General features: G+C 37.9%; 1 protein-coding gene across 10 annotated transcripts in view; it reads left to right on the top strand.

Moving 5' to 3' along the window:
• The window catches only part of LOC128242846 (hydrocephalus-inducing protein homolog), a 66,504-nt gene extending 44,542 nt beyond the window's left edge, over positions 1–21,962 (top strand). For 9 of the 10 annotated variants that reach the window (XM_052960217.1, XM_052960214.1, XM_052960207.1 and 6 more), the window contains 32 exons: positions 51–150; positions 991–1,090; positions 1,403–1,654; positions 1,997–2,164; positions 4,114–4,203; positions 6,581–6,716; positions 6,902–7,072; positions 8,224–8,484; positions 8,783–9,016; positions 9,482–9,572; positions 10,071–10,337; positions 10,578–10,849; positions 11,079–11,246; positions 11,500–11,624; positions 11,831–12,097; positions 12,632–12,856; positions 13,051–13,189; positions 13,555–13,720; positions 13,845–13,992; positions 14,443–14,650; positions 15,044–15,265; positions 15,758–15,927; positions 16,139–16,337; positions 16,448–16,717; positions 17,019–17,188; positions 17,454–17,589; positions 17,864–18,163; positions 18,702–18,865; positions 19,221–19,371; positions 19,516–19,746; positions 20,146–20,370; positions 20,867–21,962. In XM_052960217.1, coding sequence (XP_052816177.1) covers positions 51–150; positions 991–1,090; positions 1,403–1,654; positions 1,997–2,164; positions 4,114–4,203; positions 6,581–6,716; positions 6,902–7,072; positions 8,224–8,484; positions 8,783–9,016; positions 9,482–9,572; positions 10,071–10,337; positions 10,578–10,849; positions 11,079–11,246; positions 11,500–11,624; positions 11,831–12,097; positions 12,632–12,856; positions 13,051–13,189; positions 13,555–13,720; positions 13,845–13,992; positions 14,443–14,650; positions 15,044–15,265; positions 15,758–15,927; positions 16,139–16,337; positions 16,448–16,717; positions 17,019–17,188; positions 17,454–17,589; positions 17,864–18,163; positions 18,702–18,865; positions 19,221–19,371; positions 19,516–19,746; positions 20,146–20,370; positions 20,867–21,352 — 6,312 coding nt within the window. In that variant the 3' untranslated portion in view covers positions 21,353–21,962. The remainder of the gene's footprint in view (positions 1–50; positions 151–990; positions 1,091–1,402; positions 1,655–1,996; positions 2,165–4,113; positions 4,204–6,580; positions 6,717–6,901; positions 7,073–8,223; positions 8,485–8,782; positions 9,017–9,481; positions 9,573–10,070; positions 10,338–10,577; positions 10,850–11,078; positions 11,247–11,499; positions 11,625–11,830; positions 12,098–12,631; positions 12,857–13,050; positions 13,190–13,554; positions 13,721–13,844; positions 13,993–14,442; positions 14,651–15,043; positions 15,266–15,757; positions 15,928–16,138; positions 16,338–16,447; positions 16,718–17,018; positions 17,189–17,453; positions 17,590–17,863; positions 18,164–18,701; positions 18,866–19,220; positions 19,372–19,515; positions 19,747–20,145; positions 20,371–20,866) is intronic. The other variant, XM_052960216.1, reaches the window with a different exon arrangement.
• Positions 21,963–22,165: the final 203 nt, after the last annotated feature.

Raw genomic sequence — 22,165 nt, 5'->3', positions numbered from 1 at the left:
CTATATACATTACTGAACCATCCTCTCAAAGTGTGTATGATTTTCCTCAGATATCGGATGCGGATGAGACGATGGGTGTGATACGGACTGAGCCCATACAGGTGCTGGCTGAGGCCTACGACGTTGCTGTCGACATCGCTTTCCCAAAAGGTATAATTAACTAGTCAGGTAACAGTAGGCTTAACACACACTGGATTGAAAATGATAAATAGAAAGGGTCTATATCAAGTTCTATTGAAATCTCTCTCTGTCAATTGATTGCTTTTTATTTTTTCAAATTTCAAATTTTATTTGCCGAGTTTATATTTGAAGCAGATGTAATGGTTATATATAAATAAAAATATGCTTAAAATGAAACCATTCATATTTTTTTTTATTATGTAGGCATTGTCATTTTAGTCTTGATAATGTAGTAATGAGTGCTACATGTGTATGCGTTTGTGTGTCAGATCAGCTAGTCACTGTGGTAGAGAACTCGGCAGGTAGCTCCGGTATTGTCCTCACACGTCAATCTCTCACTCCATCTTCTCTGTCCATCTATGTTGTCTGTGATAATTGCTCGATGATATGCATTGTTCATGTTGTAGATATTGGGTGTCTGCGGGATTTTAATGTGCATGGAATCATTCCTACAACAATGTTTTTACTAGTTTGTTATATCATTCTCTTCTGATCTGTGATCCAGTTTAAAACCACAGTTGAAAGTGGTATTCTCTTTTGTATAAAAAATGCATGGAATGTACATAAAATTTAAAAGCTTTTTGAATTCATGAGCTTAAAATTACCAGTTAAAAATTTGCAGACCAATTTTTGTGACTCAAAAATGAAAAAAGATATGTTAAACACCATTTGAAGCATTTTAATTTCACATTTTGACAAGTATGATTTTTCCCCAATGAAGGAATTCCAGTGTGGGGTAGAAGATATACATTTGATACATTTGATGTAACTGTTACTGTTTAATGTTGTTGTTCCATTGCGTGTTCCCAGGCACAGATGGTGGCCTCGACTTTGGAACAATCAAGGTCATGGACGAGGTGAAGCAGACATGCACACTAAAGAACAAGGGAAAATATGACATTGCCTTCAAGTGAGTCTGACACACACACACCATTTTACTTGTATGATCTATAGGGTTTGAAAATATGACCAAAAAAATAATCGATTATTGAAAACAATAGAAGAGTCGATTTTGATTTGTCATCAGAACTTATTCCTGTTGAAAAAGGAATGGAGGTAGTTTTTTAAAGAATGTCATCCACTTTTTCTTAGCTTTATGAATCAGCTTTTTTTACTCGCCTGACAAGACCTGTGTTTGGGGTATTTTAAGTATTGAGTTCTTCCTTGCAAGCATTCACTTAGATGTGATTGAAAAAAAATTGAGTGTTTTCTGTGTACCCAGTTTCCTGTTTGAGAACTGTGACCCCACAAACCCGAATGTGACAAGCCTGTTCTCCGTGATCCCATCAAAGGGCACACTGGCCCCGCAGGACCGACAGACAGCTGTTCAGGTGATCTTCAAATCTAACAAAGAGGTGGCGGTGAAGGACATTCCCATCCTCAAGTGCCAGGTGATCGAACCAAACATCTCGGACAGTGGCACTCTTATTGCCACTATTCCTGTCAAGGTCTCCGTCAAGGCGGTCTTCAACAAGTAAGCTTTTCACAACACTCCCTTGTATAAATCATTGACTGTCCTTGTGTTTTTTTTAATAATGTTATAAAAATTAACATTCTAAGTCATGATTATTTGTATTTTTTGAGAAGAATAACTTTTTCTTCAGTAAACTCTTTAGTATGATAAAATTTGTTAAATATGATTTAGAGAAAACTTCTATAATCATTGTTTTTTACCAAATGCAATCATTTCAAAATAAAATAAGAAAATAAAATTTGTTTGAAAACATTTCAGTGATGTAGTTTTAATACAGCATTCTCTTTACTCTCTGTTACTCCATAAGACTTCTAACAGTTGTAATAATGGTTTATTTCTCAGATACAACATACTGCCTATGAGCGACATCAACTTTGGCTCACTGCTGGTAAACAGTAAGAAGAGTCGCACGTTCATCATTGAGAACAAGGGCGAGTTTGACTTCAAGTACCAGATCACCAAAATGGTGAAGGAGCCCGCTCAGCCGCCCGCTGGCAGGGGGACACGACCGTAAGTACACGCTCTCGCACTTACTCCACCCACCAGCTCCTTGCTGACAAACAATGTAACCAGGTTATTGGAATTCAGAAATGAACTGTTTTATTTGTCAAGAAAGGATTTGTTTAAGAGTTTTGCATTATATGTAACTGTAAAAGGCTCATTTTTTTGCACTGATATTAGTCTTTTTTGTATATTAAAACATGACAATGATCTTTCTTGACAAACCATTACAGCAAAGCCATTATGCTGACAAAGTTTAAATGTTTCTCCTACTAACAAACTGACATCATAAACAGAACAATTTCGTCTCCTTTTTATGCTTTCTACATTTCTTCAAGTATGTTTATCTTGTACAAATTCACAGTACATATACAGCCATGATAATACATATCACACATGTAGGGCAAGAATTGTGTCACTTCGTTATTTTAGCCAACCGCCTGTATTTAGATTCAAGTTGTGATGGTGTTTATGTTATGTGACCATGTTCGAGTTCAGTGTTGGCTAGACTTGTCAGTGTGATGCATGTCCAATGTGTGAATCTCTTGTCTGCTTATTCTGTGTTTCCTGTGTATGTATGTCTTCGTATGTCCATGTGTATGTTTATGTGTAGTTTATGTTTATGTATGTCTATACATCCAATCCAATTTAATTTTTTTTTATATATAAATAAATAAAATGATAATCCCCCCATCATATGTGTATGTTTGTCTCTACATCCAATCCATGTATTTATGTTTGTGCGATATCTCCTTAATTAGTGTTGGTGTGTACGATGTCTCTTTAATTAGTGTTTGTGTGTACAATGTCTCCTTAATTAGTGTTCGTGTGTACGATGTCTCCTTAATTAGTGTTCGTGTGTACAATGTCTCCTTAATTAGTGTTTGTGTGTACGATGTCTCCTTAATTAGTGTTCATGTGTAACATGTCTCCTTAATTAGTGTTTATGTGTAAGATATCTCCTTAATTAGTGTTCATGTGTACGATGTCTCCTTAATTAGTGTTTGTGTGTACGATGTCTCCTTAATTAGTGTTCGTGTGTACAATGTCTTCTTAATTTTAAGTGTATTTACTCTTCTTTTTCTGTGTACTATATTCTGTCTATTTCCTTGTCTGCACCCCAGCCACACTCGCTCCCAAGCTCCCTCAAAGACCACGAATAAATTGTAAGTCAACTTTCTACCTCTTCATTCATTCTTTATATCCATGTTTAGTGAAATGACAAGTCTATTCTTTAGATTTCTGTGTTTTAAAAATTATACTTTAGAAGACGAAAACTTCTTGTAGCTGATACCTCATACATAAAATATACATATATATATGGTCTAACCCCTTGTGACTAAGAGACCTCGGCTCAACCTCAGCTTAGAATCAAATCCTCTTGCAAGGTCTTTTCCTCACTTTTAGTTTTCTTTTCTCTTATTCATTTCACTATGCTCAATTTTATAGAATGTGTTTATGAAAGACTTTTTAATCACAGCAACCACAAACAGATTTCTATTTCAAAGCATTTAAGTATTAAACAGTACAACTTCTTGACCTTGATGTGTTATGTTGATCTGACTATGTGTGCACTGTGTCTGTCGCTCTATCTCTGTGTATTATATGTGTCTGTATTATAATGTGTGGCAAGCTTATATGTGTAATCATGAATCTTGCATTGAATCTACATAAATGATCACTTGTCGCTTTAAACCATGTTTGTAGAATATAAATCCTACATTACTTAGAAGTAGATTCATACCATAATTTTGCACAGAACAGCAAAACATGTGCTATATACAAAAACAGTCAAAACCATTAAAAAAAAATCACTTTAATAATAATATTTAAAAAAAAACAAAAAACTACTAAATGTTTGGTGCACATGTGTTGCTGTGGCGTATATGTTGCACCGTGGTATCCCAGCATTCCTGGCCAGCAATGGCATCCCCTGTCATTCTCTCTCCTTCATGTAGGCCTGTAAAGGGTGATAAACGCACTAAATCCCGGGATGGCTCCAGCTCCGGTCGATCCATCGCCAAGCCTAAGAAAACAGATTCAACCAGGTTGGTATTGCAGTCTGCTGAGGATCATCTCGTATGGCTAACTTTGGCTGCCCTCTAGTGATTTAACCTGTAATCTGTAACGGTAGTGGAAATGTTCTAGAACTGAAACTGTTTTGGTTAAGGAAAAAAGACTATCTCTGTAATTATTTAAGTTTGTTTTTATCTTTTTATTCCCATTTTGCTAAAACTACAGATTTTACGAGATACGGTAACGAGCCTTTTTATTCAAAAGTTTATTAAATTTTATTTCTTGTCAAATTAATTTACTTCTCGAATTTAATCCTTTGTAAAACTGTCATGCATGATTTATTTCAATGAATTTATAATAATTTAAGATTTAAGACAAGGCATTATCTTTTATGACTTCAAAATATTCTTAATGTATCTTTTCTCTTTGTTTTTGCTTATTTGAACCAATAATCTATGCCTTTCTTGATTATTATTAAAGCTTGATTTTCTGCTTAATAGAGTATACTTTCCTTGGGAAAAAAATCCTTCTTTATAATGCTAAAAAAAGAAAAAAATAATTGTGCTGATTTTACTTCATTTTAAAGCAATGAATTTATGTTTTGTTCCCAGTAACATGTAAAATAATGAATTAAAATCAGCTCAGTTAAAAACAGTATAGCAGTGGCATTAGCTTTTCAGGGGAATATGCCTGAAACTGAAAAATCACAAAAGCTTATAAATTGATATATTAAATGGTTTGTCCATCCTGGTGACAGAGCAGATAACTTCTGTATGTTTCTTGTTTAACATAAGGTGCCATCCTGAGCTGATGCCACTGTGTACATGCTTATACTTTGTGTGCATGCTTGCTGAGTAGAATTCCTTACTAACCGACTAACTGTCTGTGCTTGCTGTGTAGCGATATCAGTGCAACTGGTGTGCGCCGGCTGAGCACCGTCACTCACACTCCCGTTGGCAAACAAGGCAAGGACTTGCATGCTGGTCGTACCAGTACCATGCAAGGCAAAAATAATGTGTTAGCCCCAACCAGGTACGAACATCAGTATTGTGTCCCCAGAGGACATATTATAAAGTCAATGTTATATTACTATGACAATTTTTTTAAATAGAGGATAGAAGTATTAAAATTGAAAAAACAAACATATTTGTTTGGGTAATATATGATCTATTTATATCTGCTTCATGATATGAATTATGAAATAGCTGAGCTGTTGTGATGTGCTTCCCATCTGTCTGTCTGTATGCATGGATGTCACAACCTTAAAGGTTGGTGCAAATCTCATAAACTGCTGGAGGGATTTTGATGGACTGGGAATGATAAGTACTTAGCCTAGTTGTGCATTAATACCAGTATTGTTTTCTTGGGTAATTTTTTACAAAGTTATGGCCCTTTGAATTGTTCAGATATAGTGCACATGAAGATATTTGTCTGCATGTATTTTTTCAGAACATGATAGCATGGATTTCTTTCTACCTTGGTACCGTGCCTTAACATTATGATGAGATGTCTGTTACATAAAAAGTTTTCCAATCTCATTTAAGATGGCTGACTGGTGGCCATATTGGATTTGATTTTGTCATAATTTTATGGAGTGTACTTCTTCTCCTTTGCCATATTTTTGTATACATGTAATTCTAAAATCTACTTTGCAATATTTTTGTATATTTCTACTCACACATTTTTTTTTTATTTCCCTAAGTTAATTAATTCATATTTCAAGCAATTTTTAACATTTATATAATTTTTCCATCAATTGGTTTTGAATTATATCCCTTCTGTTTTTTCTAGAAAACAATATCTAGTAAGTGTGTGAGACTTGCAAGTTAGTTCTATAACTTGGGTAAAGATTACTTCTAAATATTTGCAGAGGGTTGTATGCATTAGTTTTGTGTCTGAGGGGGCTTTTTTCATTAATAGTGACATGTTTTGATTTATAATTTTATGTGTTTGTAATGTTGTAAATTAATCAAGGATTTCTTACCAGTGGGTATTTTGGATGAGAAAATCAGGCTTGTATTTAAATAAAAACCTCGCACGGAAGCATGTAAATGATGTATTTGATAGGAAAACAGGGGTTTATGTTATATTTGCTTTAGAAACACCTACCTTCTGGATATTCTTTGTACTTATTTAGATAAAAGATAATTGCACAATTATAAATTCTTAACATCAATTGCATGTCAAAATAATTCTAACATATGAAATGCTATTTATCTACAGTTTAGTCCCTTAACAAGCACTTTACATAACATTTATAAAACATTTTTTTAGATGAATAACCATTTTATAAAGACACGTTTAAAATGCTGTTAGTTTAACCATTGTGTAATTGATGGCACATATGTGTGAGTGTGTGTATGTGGTTTATGGCATGTGTATTACAACTGTGGTTGGTGTATGTTTTAGGCAAGAGATGTTAGGCCAGTCCAAGTTGACTCTCGGGGCATTCACAATCTTCCCGGCTTTCGGGATCATCCTGCCAAATGGGCACCAGACCATCAATGTGGAGTGTGTGGCTGAGACCCAGGGACGGTTTGATGAGGTTTGTAACACAAGAGCCTCCAATCCTAATTGTCTTCCTCTGTCATGTTATTCTTGATATTTTTGGTCATGCTTATCAATTGTTCTGTTTACCTAATTGTAATAGTTTATAAAGATGTAACAATATGAAATTGGTGGCAAATGGAATGCTGTGTGAATGATATCTCTATTTTTGTATGCGTTCAGGAGCTAAGCGTAGAAATTGCGGACAGGGATCCGACAGATCACCCCGGAGGAATTCCCTACAAGCTGCTGGCCGAGGCCTGCATCCCCTCCATCAACACAGATGACATAGGCGCCATCTTTGAGGAACACCGTGTCTGCAAGAACCTCAGTGTCTGGCAGCACACAAACTCCGTAAGACACATACACAGTACTTATAAATAACACCAGCACATGTTTTAAAACTAATGCATCTATTCCTTTGTTTACTGTTTAAATGGGAATTCTGCTTACATATGAACTATTTTTGTTTATTTTTTATTTATTTTTTGGATGAGTTTAATGGAGAATATGACTTACACATTGTCTGTACCATATTTACAGGAGGATTTTAAGGGAGTATGTATATACCAGTAGATCTTGTTACAATCAAGGTCAATGTTATGAGCCCAGAAATATAACAAGCACAACCCATTGTTGCATTTTTCCACAACTTAATTGCCCTGCCCCATGAGTTATCATATCACAGTGACTATCATCATAACGATGTCACTTGAACATATTCTACAGAATTGTTTTTACCTTGTTTTATGTTTAAATCAGAACTTTCACTAATCATTGAACCTTACTGGAGCCTGTTCGTTTAAGAATAATTGTATCGGTTAAAAAACTTAATAACAGTTGTGTTTGTATGTGCTACTAATGTAAGTAGAACTAAAACTGGTTGTCACTAATGTTTGGATTTCTTCCTTTAAACTTTGAGTTTGAAACATTTTCCAATAAAAGCTTTTGTTATTCTCAGAGCTACAGATACCTTTTTAACTTCAGGTGTATATAATTTTGCAAAGTGTAGTATACACATTGGTTTCATTCAATAAACTGAAATGTAGAATGTTAAAGTCTACTGGCACATTTAAATGCAAACATACTTTTATTTTACATACACAATAGGCTTGATCCTCAGAAATTGATTAAAACACCGGAAAGTTCCTAATTTCTTTTAAGTTAAAAAAACTACACTCGTCAAGTGAAATCACAGAGTAGGAGTAGGAGTGATTCTAATCTGATTAGAGGCCATCTCTAATTATGTCAAAACTTTTTTCTGAGACGTTGAGGCGGAAGTTGATCCTTTCAGTATGTGTACAGTTTCAAACAAATGCTTAATTTTATATATCGTAATTGGCATATTTTAAGGCGTGTTTTAACCAATTAAGACCCTTATCTGTAGCTCTGAATTCTGTCAAACTCTTTAAGTGTTTAGTCTAGTAATGCTTAATTGTGCAGTGTAACAACTTGACTGTTCATACATGTGTATGTGACCTACATAAAGGGTTGGATTATTACAGCTGGAAAGCAGCGGAGTGTACGCGGAGGATGAGAAGAAGTTTGTTTTCAACAACGTCATAGTTGGCCGTAAGGCGACTGCGAGGTTTAAGATATCCAACAACCAGAAGGTTCCATGTGACGTTGTGTTCTCTGTGAAGCCAATGAATGCCAAGGGCTCATCAAAGCACCAGGACATATTTGAGATTGATCCACCACGTGCCCAGGTGATGAACCACAGCCACGTGTATGCCACCGTGACCTTCACCCCTCCTTCCATGCAAGTATGTCATCGCCTCTGTGGGCTTCAACACAGCTTTTTTGTCTACTCAGAAATGAGTTTCAGACACACAAAATTAATTTGAATGTTCAAAATTTGTCTACTAGGTCATTTCTGAGGACATATACCTTCAACTAAATCTGGCATCTGATAATCTCTAATTTACAGTACAGTAGAATTGTTATTAGGTTCTAATTTTCTTGGTTCAACTACCTCAGTTTATTTAGAGGACCACATTTTTATTACTATATATTTAAATAAAGGCTATGGTTGTATCACCACATTGCACAATTTCATTTCAGAGCTTCACCGCGATATTTGAAGCAGTAATTGATGGGCTGTCACCAAACCAGGCGAGGGGTAAAAATCTGACGTTTGAAATTTCTGGCGATGGCAACCTGCCACGTATCTCAATCAGAAAACCAACAGTGAGAAACAAGAGAGGACAACCCTTACTACTGTTCAAGAAGAATCTGGTGGGCCACACAGAGTCACTGCCCCTGGTTCTGGTCAATGATGGCACACTGCCCAGCAAGGTACATACACAGAAGAAGGAAGTTTATTCAAGTGTCAACATGCTTTCTCAATTTTAGAGTCTTATGTATACATTTACAGCTGTAAGATATGCATGGTAGTAAGTCAGTGATATTGAGAAAAATTAAACGCTGTTAATAGGCTGTTTCCCAGAACAAAAATTTGTTCCCAATATGTTTGACATAGTTTCCGTGGAGATATATAAACAAACAGTGTATTATTTTCTTCAAAAACAGATTCTTACAAAACTACAGCTGGCAGTATCAGTCAAAGATAGATTTTCACCGTCACTGACTGCTTCATTCACCTAGGCATTACACTAGCTTTTTAAATGCAGTATATATAAAAACGTTTTATTTATTTCTGCACCTTATTCTTTTATTTGGCATGACTTAGCATTTTTCCACAGTTGTTTATGAATTTGGAAGATACAGGCTTTGAAAATAATCTTAAATAACTCTCTGCAGGTGGACATTGACCTGATTGACCCAGATGGAGTGTTTCAGCTGCGGCCAGCAGATGGCACTAACGCCATTATGGCAGACCCAGATCAGGAAGGTATGTGATACACTGACTCAGTTGTTTGTCAGACATATTCATATTTTACATTTTGTAAACTTTACTTGTATGTTTTTCCACATAATGCAAAGGATGGAAGTAATGTTGCCTTATGACTAAATCTTGCAGATGTGAAATGATTGTCATACTTACGACTTGCGCATGCCTCAGCAAACACAATGCATAGTCATTCTCAAGAACGGCAATATTTATATAAATGTAGTCTCATGCACACATAGGCTTACCAATTTGAAGAAATTTTGTTCTGATGAGTAATTTAATTTGTAATTATTGTTAATTGTTACCAAATATTTATAGAAGTTCTTTTTTCTCACATTTTGTGAAACGTCCTTACATACTATTACACCCATCATATTATAAATGATTTGATGATTTTTAAGTAAGAGGTCCTCTGTGGACAACATTGTTGATTGGAATGTGTAAAGGCAGATGGCCCGCATACTTGAGTGTTAACTTGTGTATTTATTGTCTTTGCAGATGGAGGTCGCAGGCCACACACTGCATCTGTCAATGTGAGTGTTGGAGAGACAGTAAGCTTCTACGCGCTGTTCCGTCCGGGAGCTGTGCAGCGAACACAGGGCCATGTGAGGGTGTCAGTGATTGACAACCAGTATGAGGACTCTGTGGTGCAGCTGGTTGGGGAGGGCTATGAGGATGAGATTACCCTTGACAAGATTGGCAGTGTGGAGACACCCATCAACCCCGAGAAGGAGGAGGGGAACATGGCGGATGACGACGTCTCTGGTAGGAGCATTGTGCAGCACAGAATTAAATAGTAGCTAGTATGAATCTGTTTTTTGCAATTTGATAAGATCTTATTGGAAAAAAACAAAGGAGGCAAAACATAAGTTTTATTGATAGAGTTCTGAATTATTTATTTAGGAGCTGTGTATGAATGTTCCAAAACATTCTCAAACTTGAGTAAACTATTATATTTTTGTAGTAATATTTGCATTAGTCTAATTGTACTCCTTTTTTTGGCAGCTGCTAAACCAAACCTCATTCGATATGGTGACTGTTTCATCAATGAGCCAAGGACGCTGACATTTTCCATGACAAATCACTCGCGTTCTGACAGTATACGGTTCCAGTGGCCAGAGCATGCCCAGCTGCGGTTTACACCGACTGTAGGCCATCTCCATGCCGGGGCCAGCAAGGACTTCACTGTCACATTCCGCTCTGAAAAGCCTGTGACCCTCACTGAGGCGCCTATACCCTGCAGGGTCACTAAGATCACCTTCCCAAAACCTGGACAGGTACATTTTGAAGAATTTTACTTGGTCAAATGAAGTAAAACTTTGTACACGCAATAAAGGCTGCCTTTTAAAAAGAGTTATTAGATGTTACGATATCAACTACACTACTTATTGGAAACCAACTGCTCACAACTTCCTGTTAATTTTCCAATGAGATAAAACAGTTTCTCCCATAAATGATGATGGTTGACGCATGTCTTTGTGGCTAAAATAAACATTTTCAATGCAGGTGTCAGACTGGGATGACCGTATCAGAACGGTACGTTGGGTAGATGTGCCTGTGTCCGCTGGTGGGGAGAGCAGCACCGCTGGCACTGGCAACAAGACTGCCACCACCACTCCTCGTCCTGCCAAGAGGAAGGTGGTTGAGACAGAACCAGAACCCCCACACACTGAGGTACAGCTTCTGTTGTTAAATATTATTGTTATTTCTTGAATGGAATAAACCAAAGAACATATTATTATGTGGCCTGTGTGGTAATCCTTAATAATTGTTTGTTTCCTATTCCACAAAGTGGGTGCTCCTAGCAGGTGACATTTGTGGAATTATAGTATATAACATAGTTTACTGTGTATAGTTTTCTCCATTTTAAGTAAAATGTAAACAAAGCCTTAAAATAGTGAGTAACATGTGCATGTTTTCCATGCAGGTTCCAGAGTCAGGTCGAAATGTGGAGCTGCTGGTGAACGCAGTGGCCGACTTCAGCAAATACAAGTGCAAGGTGGAGGCCATTAATTTCCGCGAGACTCTCATGTTCCAGACGCGCGTCTACGAGTATGTAGCACTAATCCAGTCCTTGTAGTCCTTATTTATAAGTTATAGTAATATTTTAGAAAACTGTGTATGATGTATTACAGTTAACATGTAATTAATTAGATTCAAACCAAAAACTTAAGGTCAAAAGATATCTAAATTACAAATTGTTTTAATGACAGTTATATAGCATATTTAGATTTAACATATTTGTATGTGTTTGTCAGGTTTACGATGAGTAACAAAGGGAACGTTCAGCTGGACTACAGCTGGCAGGTGGTGATGGAAAACTTCACACCCACAATCCAGCGGGCCGTTACCTTTATCTCTGAGGGTGACCGTCCAGAGTCCCGCGTTGATGTTGTTGACACTCAGTATGTGCCCTTCACGGTGGAGCCGGAGTTTGGCACGATCCTTGCCGGCAAGAAGACCAACTTCACTGTTAAATTCTCTCCTCTGGACTCCAATGATTACGAGGGACGTCTTCTCTGCACGTATGTGGGAACTCTCTCTGCTATGAACATTTTCTCATGTGTTTTTTGTTTAAAGATCCTTTTTTAGGCAATTTTTTTTTAAGCAGTTATTTAGAATGACCGAAGTATAATGTAAAGAAATTAGGAAAAAGATAGGGTCATACTTAAATGAGTTTTCAGTGTTCGTATATGATAAGAAAAACATATATCAAAATTTAAAAGAAGCAAAGAAATAACAATTAACAATTAATGATTAGAATAATGATTTGAGTCAATAAATAGATGAAATACGGGTAGATATTTGATTTTCTGGATGTATGGACCTGCAAATGTATATGATACTTTTTTATGATCTTCAGCTTTCAAATCTACTACTTGAGCCATTTGTTGTAAAGAGAATACCTTAGTTAGGATTTTAAATTAGAACCTGATGCTGATCAGTTTGGAATGGCCTAAAACCCTTTGTCTTGTCTAAAGAAGGTATTTGAATAAATCGTTCTGAAGGATTGTATAACAAGCTGTACACTGTATTGTTGATTGTTTGTTCTCTTGCAGGATGTCTAACCTGGAGAAGAGCCAGCAGGGCCCTGTGCTGGGTGTGAGGGGGAAAAGCCTTATGCCTTACTGCCACTTTGAGCTTGAGGACTCAGACTATATCACCAATGCCCGCCGTAACCCAGAGATGCGTGGACCGGGAGGAGCCCCGCCCGGGACTACCCTGGACCCCAACACCCGTGTCATTGAGTTCCTCACAACTGGTGTCGCTGTCAAGGCCACCAAGTAAGTCTCCTGAATGTACATGCCACTAGGATGTTAGTGGTTTGCTTTAACTTTGCTTTAAAACATTTTTTTTTTCAGATTCTCCTTATTTACAAAATATTGTTGATTTAAACAGTTATCAGATATTGTTTGCTGTAAAATATTTGCGAAAGTAAGGAGTCATGTGTGATGACCATGATTGTGATTGCCTGCAGGTCATTTGCGATCGTGAACCCAACTAGCCAGCTGTACAGCTTTGAGTGGATCTGTGAGGACGAGCCGGATCCCAAACACCCACCAGCCTTCAACTGCCTCCAGCATCGTGGTCAGATACGCAGTGGCAAGAAAACAAACGTGAGTGTGCCACACTATATACCTGTTGCTTGTCTATTACTTTTGTAGTACAGGTTTGTTAAATAACTTGGACCACATTTTGTTTTTCATCAATACTGTTGTCTTTTCTGAAAGAATGGCATTAAAATTGGCATACTCAATCTTTAATACCCCTTTCAAATATCTGCAATATATAATACTCAATGGATTTTTGTCCATTTAAAAAAACCCCATTTGATTAACTACTTTGGCGACAAGCAGTGTTCTGAAATTTTATGTTTGCCAACATTTTATAAAAGACTATTGTTGAGGTGCTGGGGATGCGTGTGGTTGACTGTGAGACAATGCTACAAGCAACTGTGTACTTAAACTTGTTTTGCTGCTAGGTGACGTTTGAGTACAACACCACCCAGCTAGACACCATGGAGTCATTCTGGCGTTTCCATGTGCCGGAACAGAATATCAACATTCCGTTCCTTTTGGTTGGGAAGGCTCGTGAGCCCGACATTGTCATGGATCGCTCTCACATGAACTTCAAGGCTCTTCTCATTGGTAGGTCCTTATATGATGAAATGAACTTATTTTAATTATTAAAATCTGTAAAAAGTGCTAAAAATGAAAATAAACCCAAAAAGTGCCTACATTCCTTTGCAATGTTTTTGTGTATGTATATCAGGTCATGAGGCAGTTGAGACAGTGTATCTGATGAACAACGAAGACCAGCCATTCCACTTTAACTTTGAGGAGGACTCGACCCACTCTGCTGGCTACTCTGCACAACTTTATGTGGAGCCAATGGCTGGCCAGATACCACCAAACTCCAGGTCAGTAGCTTGTTGTGGCAGAGACAAATCTTATAAAGTTTTCATAGCCAATTCAATTTAACAAAGCAAGTATGTAGACAAATAAATTGACCAGTTGCAAGTTGTCACTCAATCAGTTGACCAAAAGAAAGATTATATATTGTAAATAAGTGAAAGCATATGGAAAACCTTGGCAAATAATCTACAAAAGTCGAAATAATTTCTTTGGCAACTGGTCAATAGTAAATTAAGATTCCAATAAAGGTAGCTTATTCAAATATCAGTCATCGAAATTAGACTTTTGGATGAACAAGCCCAAATTCTTATACTATTGCATGGAATCATATTTATGAACAAGCCCTGCTATATAAAATTCAGAATTTGAGCAAGCCCGGCAGACATTTTACCAGTGCAGGGCTTGCGGGCTTGTGCTAATTTTGACCACTGAAATATGTGTATTTTTGGCTTCAGCCTTCCCATCAACCTTTTCTTCAAACCAAACTCGGACAAGGAGGTTAACTTCAACCTGGTGTGTAATGTGCGCCGGAAGACTTTGCCAGTGACATTGAACGTGAAGGCAGAGGGCTACTCGATGGACTGTACGCTGCTGTGTGAGGACTCCACCGGAAACCGCATCCAACTCACTCCTGACGGCCTCAACCAGATAGACTTCAAGGAGGTAATATATATAATATTATTCTATTGGTTTATTCCCACGGAAATTTGTATTTTGCAGAAAAAGTCAAGGCATTGGGAATGACTTGGATATAATTAAAAAAAAGTTCAAGACATTCAACTTAAGTAGACATGTTTTATGAAATTATGAACATAGAAAGCTCATAACGTTGGCTGAAATAGTTGTCAAGTTATGGCCATTTTCCAAATGAAGAAGAAAAACAAACCAGCACTGATGTTCACTCTGGGGCACTCTTGCATATAATTAAGAACACGTTGAAATAGAACAAGAAACAGTCCCAATGCTTACAGTTTAATTACAGTAAAACAAGCAAAGGCCGACAGTAAATCAGTGGACAGAGTTTAATCCTTGAACTTGGACCGTGTTGTATTGCAGGTGGAGGTGAATGAGCAACAGATCCGCAACTTGTTCATCCTCAACTCGGGCAAGTTCAACTTTGACTATGAGTGGCAGTTGAACATCCCTGGCAAGCGTAGAGACATGGTGAGCATCGCACCGGAGTCAGGGGGCGTGAGCCATGGGGAGCGGAAGAAGTGTGTGCTCTCTTTTTGCCCGACCTCCCGTATGACTCTCCGTGACAGCGAACTCACACTAAAGGTATGCACTCTTTTTCATGTATACTGTTGTTGCTTTCCATCATATTTCGAATCCCCTTGCTAAAATCTTTGCATCTATGCTGACCATGTTATAGTTTCTATGAAACTGTCTTGCTCTGAGTGGAATGCTAAAAATTTGTATTCTAGTTAATGCCAATACAAAGATTTATTTTAAGTCTGATATATAACAGTACAGGCTTAATTTCAAGATCTTAAGTCTTTCATTAATGTATAGCAAATCAACGAGATCTGTAGGCTTTTATCTTGGGCCAAGGGCCTGAAGTTAACTGATTTCAAATGTAAATGTGTCACTCGGGTATTTGATTCCTATTGTTTAAAGCATGTAAGTGGAATGAGCATTTCAAGGTTTGGCAAGGGATTCTGCAAGGGATTCTGCAAGGGATTCTGCAAGGGATTCTGCAAGAGTTACCATCATGGCACAAACACTCTACACACTGAATCTATATGCCTTTAACAAGCATGATGTTTTCAGGTTCACCATGGGCCCAGTTTCCACGTTGAGCTGAAGGGTCTTGGTGTTAGCCCAGGACTCCACTTCTCCTTCCTGTCTGCCAACTTTGGGAGCTGCTTTGTATACCGGGCTGGTATGCCCACCCACACACGTACCCTTCGCCTCACCAACAAGGACAAGAAGGAAATCAGGTCTGTAATGCCTTTCTAGCATACTTCTCGGTTGGCCATCATGCAAGCATGCATGTAATGTTTTATCATATAAGCTAGTCTCTGTGAAAACCAACAATAATTACTAAAATACAAAATTTTAAAAAAATACTCTCAAAAAAAACACTTCTAACATTATATATTACTGAAAAATATGTGTATAATTATAAGTTCGTTTTTTTTCTTGTTGCAGTGTGGACTGTCTGTACACACCCACAGACTACTTGCGGTTTGCATTTGATGCCTGCGTTATCCAGCCTGGCGACCATGTGGATGTGTTGTTTGAGTTTGTGCCACGTGAGGCACGCAAGTACCGTGAGGTTGTTACCTTTGAGGTGAATGGCCTTTCCAAACAAGACATAGAAATTCTGGGAACTGGAACAGAAATGAAGGTGGGTAATGAGTGTACTTTGGCTAAAATTGATCAATTTCAAAAATTAGAAAAAACTTTTTTTATATATATTTTCAAAAAAGAAACAAGTTATTAACTGTTGGGTTGTAGATTGAGGTGGCCAACCCGAAGCACAAGATCCTGAACCTGGGAGCCCAGGTGGTTGGAAAGGTGGTGAAACAGTATGTGCCCATTGTGAACAACAGCCCCGCTGCAATAACGTTCACGCTGGCACTCACCCCAACCACACCAGCGCTGCAGACACCTGGGGTTCTGGCCATCGCCCCAACCCACCCCATCACCCTGGAGGGCCGTGGGGGAACCTGTAAGGTTGAGGTTCTGTTTAAGCCGCAGGGCCGCATTCCCCAGTTCATGGAGGAGGTAAGTGCTGCCACATAAAACATTGGCCAATTGCAGAAAAAGAAGTCTTATTCAGCCCTTTATCTTCAAGTTTTATTGTAGTAAGGCTTTGTTTTTTTGCATTTTGAACTTCACCGATCATACTTAAAGGTGAAGATGTTATTAGTCATTACTGAATATTTCATTTGAATTATTAAGTAAATTATGTTTTATTTAAAAACATAAGATCACTAATCTGTATTCTACAACTTTCCTGGTTGAATGAAGAATGTGATTCATATCCTCATCGTACATGTAGTGACAGGTATTAATTTGTTTTCAGGTGCTGCTTGAGTGTGCAGGTCTGTCACAGCCGCTGTTTGTCATCCAGGGCTCATGTCTGGGGATGGAGGTCAGCCTCGACACAACCTCCATTCCATTCGGGGCCGTTGTCCAGCGCAGCCAGACCTCCCGCAAGATTGTCATGTCCAACACTGGCGATATGAATGCCAAGTATGCTACTATACATTGGCTTATGTCTGATAAAGTCCTGAATAGTTACAACTGTTGTTCAAAAATTGGAAGATTTTTCTAGAGCTGTAATGAATAAAAAATCTTAAAAATAACTTTAATCGAGGAAATGTTTTGATTGACCTTCAAAGTCAATTTGACCAATAAACTAGGATAAAGGCATGCATAAGCATAATGATAAGTATTAAATATGGGCCCCTTGGGCATATAACTGGTTTGATGTTGAGTTATGTTGTTGTGTTTGCAGATTCAACTGGGATGTGGAGAGTTTCCGGCCTGACTTCTCCATCTACCCTGTACAGGGCTACATCACTCCTGGCATGGATGTCACCTTCGAGGTGCTCTTCCACCCACAGGAGATCAGCCAGGACATCAGATATGACGTGAGTCTCCCACGCACATGCACGCACACTTATCATTTGTACACTTAAAGTTTTGTTATGTGTTATCTTTTTAAGGACTAGATTTAAATGACATACTGAAGCATATAGTGTTGAGTTTACTTAATCTGACAATTGAACAGAACAGCTCAGCAATATGTTAATAAACATCTTTAAATAAACAAAAGGTGTGTGGTTTAAGCATTAGGGGCTGAAATTGGTTGTGTTTTTTTTGTTATTAAAAATATGACACTTATTGGTTTAACTTTACTTACAGAAGCTGAGGTGTTCCCTAGAGGGCGGACCCCACAAGCCAGTGACCCTTACACTGACTGGGACCTGTATTGGTAACCCACAGACTCGTGAGGGTCAACACTTCTCCACAAATGTGAGGGTGAAAGATACTAAAAACCTGACCATTCCCAACCGAAGCAACCAAACTTGGCATCTTAAACCAATTATCGAGGGTGACCAGTGGAGCGGGCCAGTCTCATTTATCGTGGAGCCACAGCAGACCCGCCAGTATGAGATCACTTACCTGCCCCTAACCATGACCACCGAGGGCAAGAAACACCAGGTCAGCCTCTCTCTTACATAAATTACTGGTTTTCTACAAAAACTGTGGAAATTCATCATGTCAAACAATTGATCCATTTATCAAACAAATATATACTGATCCCAATTTTCTCCATCATATTTCTAAGTAAAACAATTCTATTAAAGTTGATTTTCTGTAGTTTTGAAGTGCTATTTTAATTTTGGTCCCTTGGTCAAATTTCGCACTATTCATTCACCCCATATGTTGAAGTGCAAAACTTGCAAAGAGTGCAGTGTTCATGCCAGTTTTGGTTTTGTGGTTTATTTATAAAGGTGATATATAAAACTGTCAATTTGTGTTATTAAGGAGTTTACAAATGTTGCTATGGAGTTTTAATTACTAAGTATCCACTTAGCTCAACCCCTCATGAAAATTCTATTAAAGCATTTTATTTTGTATAAGTGCATTCCTGTGTATACAAGCATCCCTCAGTGTCTCATTTTCACTGCTTGATGCAGCAATTATTATTTGTTACGTCTGTTACGATGAGTGTTTGACGATTGTTGCCTGTCCCCAGGGGTCTATATTCTTCCCATTGCCGGATGGCTCGGGGCTGATGTTCAACCTGTTGGGGACTGCAGAGGCGCCACGGCCCAGTGGAAAGATCCAACGAGACATTCCATCCAAGACCTGGTATAACGAGATGCTACCTGTTCACAACTGGCTCAAGAAACCACAGAGGTATGACCAAGTAACATTACACTTAACTTATAACTCATCAGCTACTTGGATGGTTTAAAGAGATGAGTGTATGCTCTCATTGTACACAAATGGCCAGCAATCTTTATAAGATTTTTTATTTGAGGTACATGTATATCATTACGATAACAGCACTAATAAATGAAGATCTTAATGGGTTGAATAATAATAATAATCTACCTCTCTGGACCCAATTTTACCTCTCTAGGTAACAAATCTTCATCTCTAGCACAGCCAGAGGTTCACATGTCTGATAATATATTTACAGTATCTCTAAATGAGATGCATTTGGGCAGTGGCACAAACAAGTTAGTGTATTTACGGATGTTTTGTGCAGGTTCCGTGTGAAGGTGGAGCCGATGCGGCAGGAGAAGTTTGACACAGGGATCCAGATAAAGAACATGGACTACATTGATGTGCCGGCCAGCAGCAAGAAAGACTACAAACTCTCCTTCTACGCCTACAAGGAGTTTGTCACATCCATGAAGGTACACAAAGTCTAAATACAGGCAACGTCACAAATTATTAAAGCAGTTTGTGAAAATACTACATACCAGTACATGAAATTCACTGATGATATCATAACATCCATATTGTCCTATAATGTAATTATTTGCACACTTGTGTTGCAGATTACATTCATTAATGAGCCGTCTGGGGAGTACCAGTATTACGAGGCAACATTCAAGGCAACGCGACCTGGTGTCATCTCCACCATTGACTTGGTGACGCCGGTACGGCAGTCCGTGCACCACAAAATCCGGCTGGACAACCCGCTGCCCCAGCCTGTACTCTTCTCAGCCACCTGCAACATCCAAGAAGTGCTCATGCCCAGTACCCTCAATGTACCACCAAACTCCAGTGTAAGTAACCATGCCCAGTACCCTTTATTTTTCCATTCTACAGGAAAGAAACTATGTCCAATAACCTCCAGCTTCAGTAGATCCAAGGTCACAGCCAACTTTTTCATGAAAATTATGTTAACAGTTCAAATTTTGAAATGTTTATCTTTACATTCATGAACTTTGTGCAACTATTAAATTATTTTTGTTCTTAGAAATTATGCTCATAGGGCATATGTTTAACAGCATCTCTCAACTCAGAGTTGATGAATTGTTTAATTTCCAACATATTTTTCCTTCTTATTAAAGGGTTTGCACTAAAAATTTAAGAATTTGATTTGAGGGAAAATTCCCATCAGGTTAAAAGTTACAGGCCATTAAATACTTCTTTGAAACAAATTATGCTTGTTTTCTCTGCAGGCGGACTTCACGCTGGAGTACCAGCCACTGCGTGTCGGGGAGGCTGTTGCACGTCTTGAGTTCAGCAACAATGAGCTGGGATTTTACTACTATGACCTTAACCTGAAGGCGACATCTGCTGGCCCCGAGCGAGCACTCTACTTCCGTACATGCATAGGCCAGAGCCAGGTCCAAGTAGGAAAGTTCCTCAACTTCGCCAAGCAGAAAACAGACTATGCTTGCAAGGTAAGGATAATGAATTGATATTAAACTGGTCTGTCTTTTAAAGAAAAAATTCTAGGTATTGGCAGCAGTTTCTTCAGAAAAAACTCTTACCTTTGCGTACATGATATTCAATGTTGCAGGAGACAATATGCACTTGTTCAGCAACTTACAAAACATGTTAACATTACCCATAGCTCTTGCTTTAATAAATTTTGAGTATCAGTGTTCACTCCACAGAGCTCTTGTTATTCTCTCATCAAATAACATCATTTTAAGTTAGTGTTATAAGTATTTGTTTGCATTAATCGATATATCCCCCCCCCAAAAAAAAAAAAAAAAAAAAAAAAAAGATTATTTAGTACAATAAAGGTATTGATATCAGCTTTATTTTTTTATTCATGAAAAGCATAATGGAAAAACCCTTTTTGTTTACTTATCAATTTTCTGTCAGCATGGCTTACATGTTCATGCCTGCATTACAATGAACCAGACTTGTTAATGTGTAATTATATTTTAGGTGGACAACGGGGATTTCCATGTAGACAAGACAGTGGCTGCGGCTCCAGGCTCCACTGGAGGAACTGAGGTGGCCCTGGACGTGACGTTTGAACCATCACGCCTGGGTGAGCAGCGGGCCCTGCTGGTAGTGAGCTCCCCTCTGGGCGGCGAGTACACTTTCCCACTGTTTGGCACCTGCATCGCCCCCAAACCCCAGGGGCCTTTTATTATCAAGTCTGGATCCACCACAACCATCACCTTCAGGAACGTCTTCAGTAACACAACAGCATTTACATTCCAAGTGGACAATCCGCTTTTCCATCTTGTAAAGTCCAGCGAGAACATTAGATCCCGAAAAGATCATCGCATTGCTGTTGGATTTGATGGCAATGATTCAGGCTCAAAGGCCGCAGTGATGGGAAAACTAGTTGTCACTTGTGCGCGGTCAGCTGGCGGCAACTCTAATGTACAATGGGTCTATTATCTGAAAGGAATTACCCAGTAACTGAACATTGTGACTAAGTGATAAAAATGTAACTTAAACATTGACCAACAATTAAGGGTCATGTTGTTTGTCTTTTATTAGTTGTTATTTGTTATAAACATTCATATAAAAAAATGTAATGTACACATTCCTGTTATGTATTTGTGTGTTATGATATATACCTATAGTGATGATAAATTTTCATGTGAGATATTTTGCTTTTCATAGAAAGGAACCTATTTATACTGCCCATTGTATTAGTGAAAATTGATTGTGAAAAAGGCTGTTATTTTTCCAGCTAAGTATTTTACAAGTGCTGCTTTATCGATGTCCGTCCAAAATACTTATGTCCACAATATATTTTCTCAATTTCTTTTTATATTACCACTTGTTATTATCATTGTATATTTTGATATCAATTGCCCAAATTAGCTATGTAAATCCGTTTCAATGTGTTATCTTTGAGCTGCGGTATTTGAACTGGTGTGATGACACAACTTGGATATTCTGCTGTGATAACTCGCGAGGTTTACATTTGTTTGTAAGAAAATGACGATAAATTAAAGCTGTGATAGCCTGCGAGTTTTACTCATTTGTTTGTTAAAAAATCACAATAAATTTAAGTTGTGAACTCACTGTGTTTATATTTATCATCCCTAAGAATGAGTTGTCAGTGTTTACAAAGTGGGTAGGGAAGGTAAAATATTTCATCTTTCAAAAACTTCATTTAGATACACTAATTTGCAAGGGTAAAAAGAGACTCCCACTCTTGTTTTGTTGAGATGAACAAATTTTATGAAGGAATAATTATATTGACCGATGGTGTAATTTTGC

The sequence above is a fragment of the Mya arenaria genome, chromosome 8 (genome assembly GCF_026914265.1).
Source record: "Mya arenaria isolate MELC-2E11 chromosome 8, ASM2691426v1".
NCBI classification, from domain to species: Eukaryota; Metazoa; Mollusca; class Bivalvia; order Myida; family Myidae; genus Mya; species Mya arenaria.
Note: the sequence above shows the minus strand (reverse complement) of the source record. Positions and strands in the feature narration are given on the sequence as shown.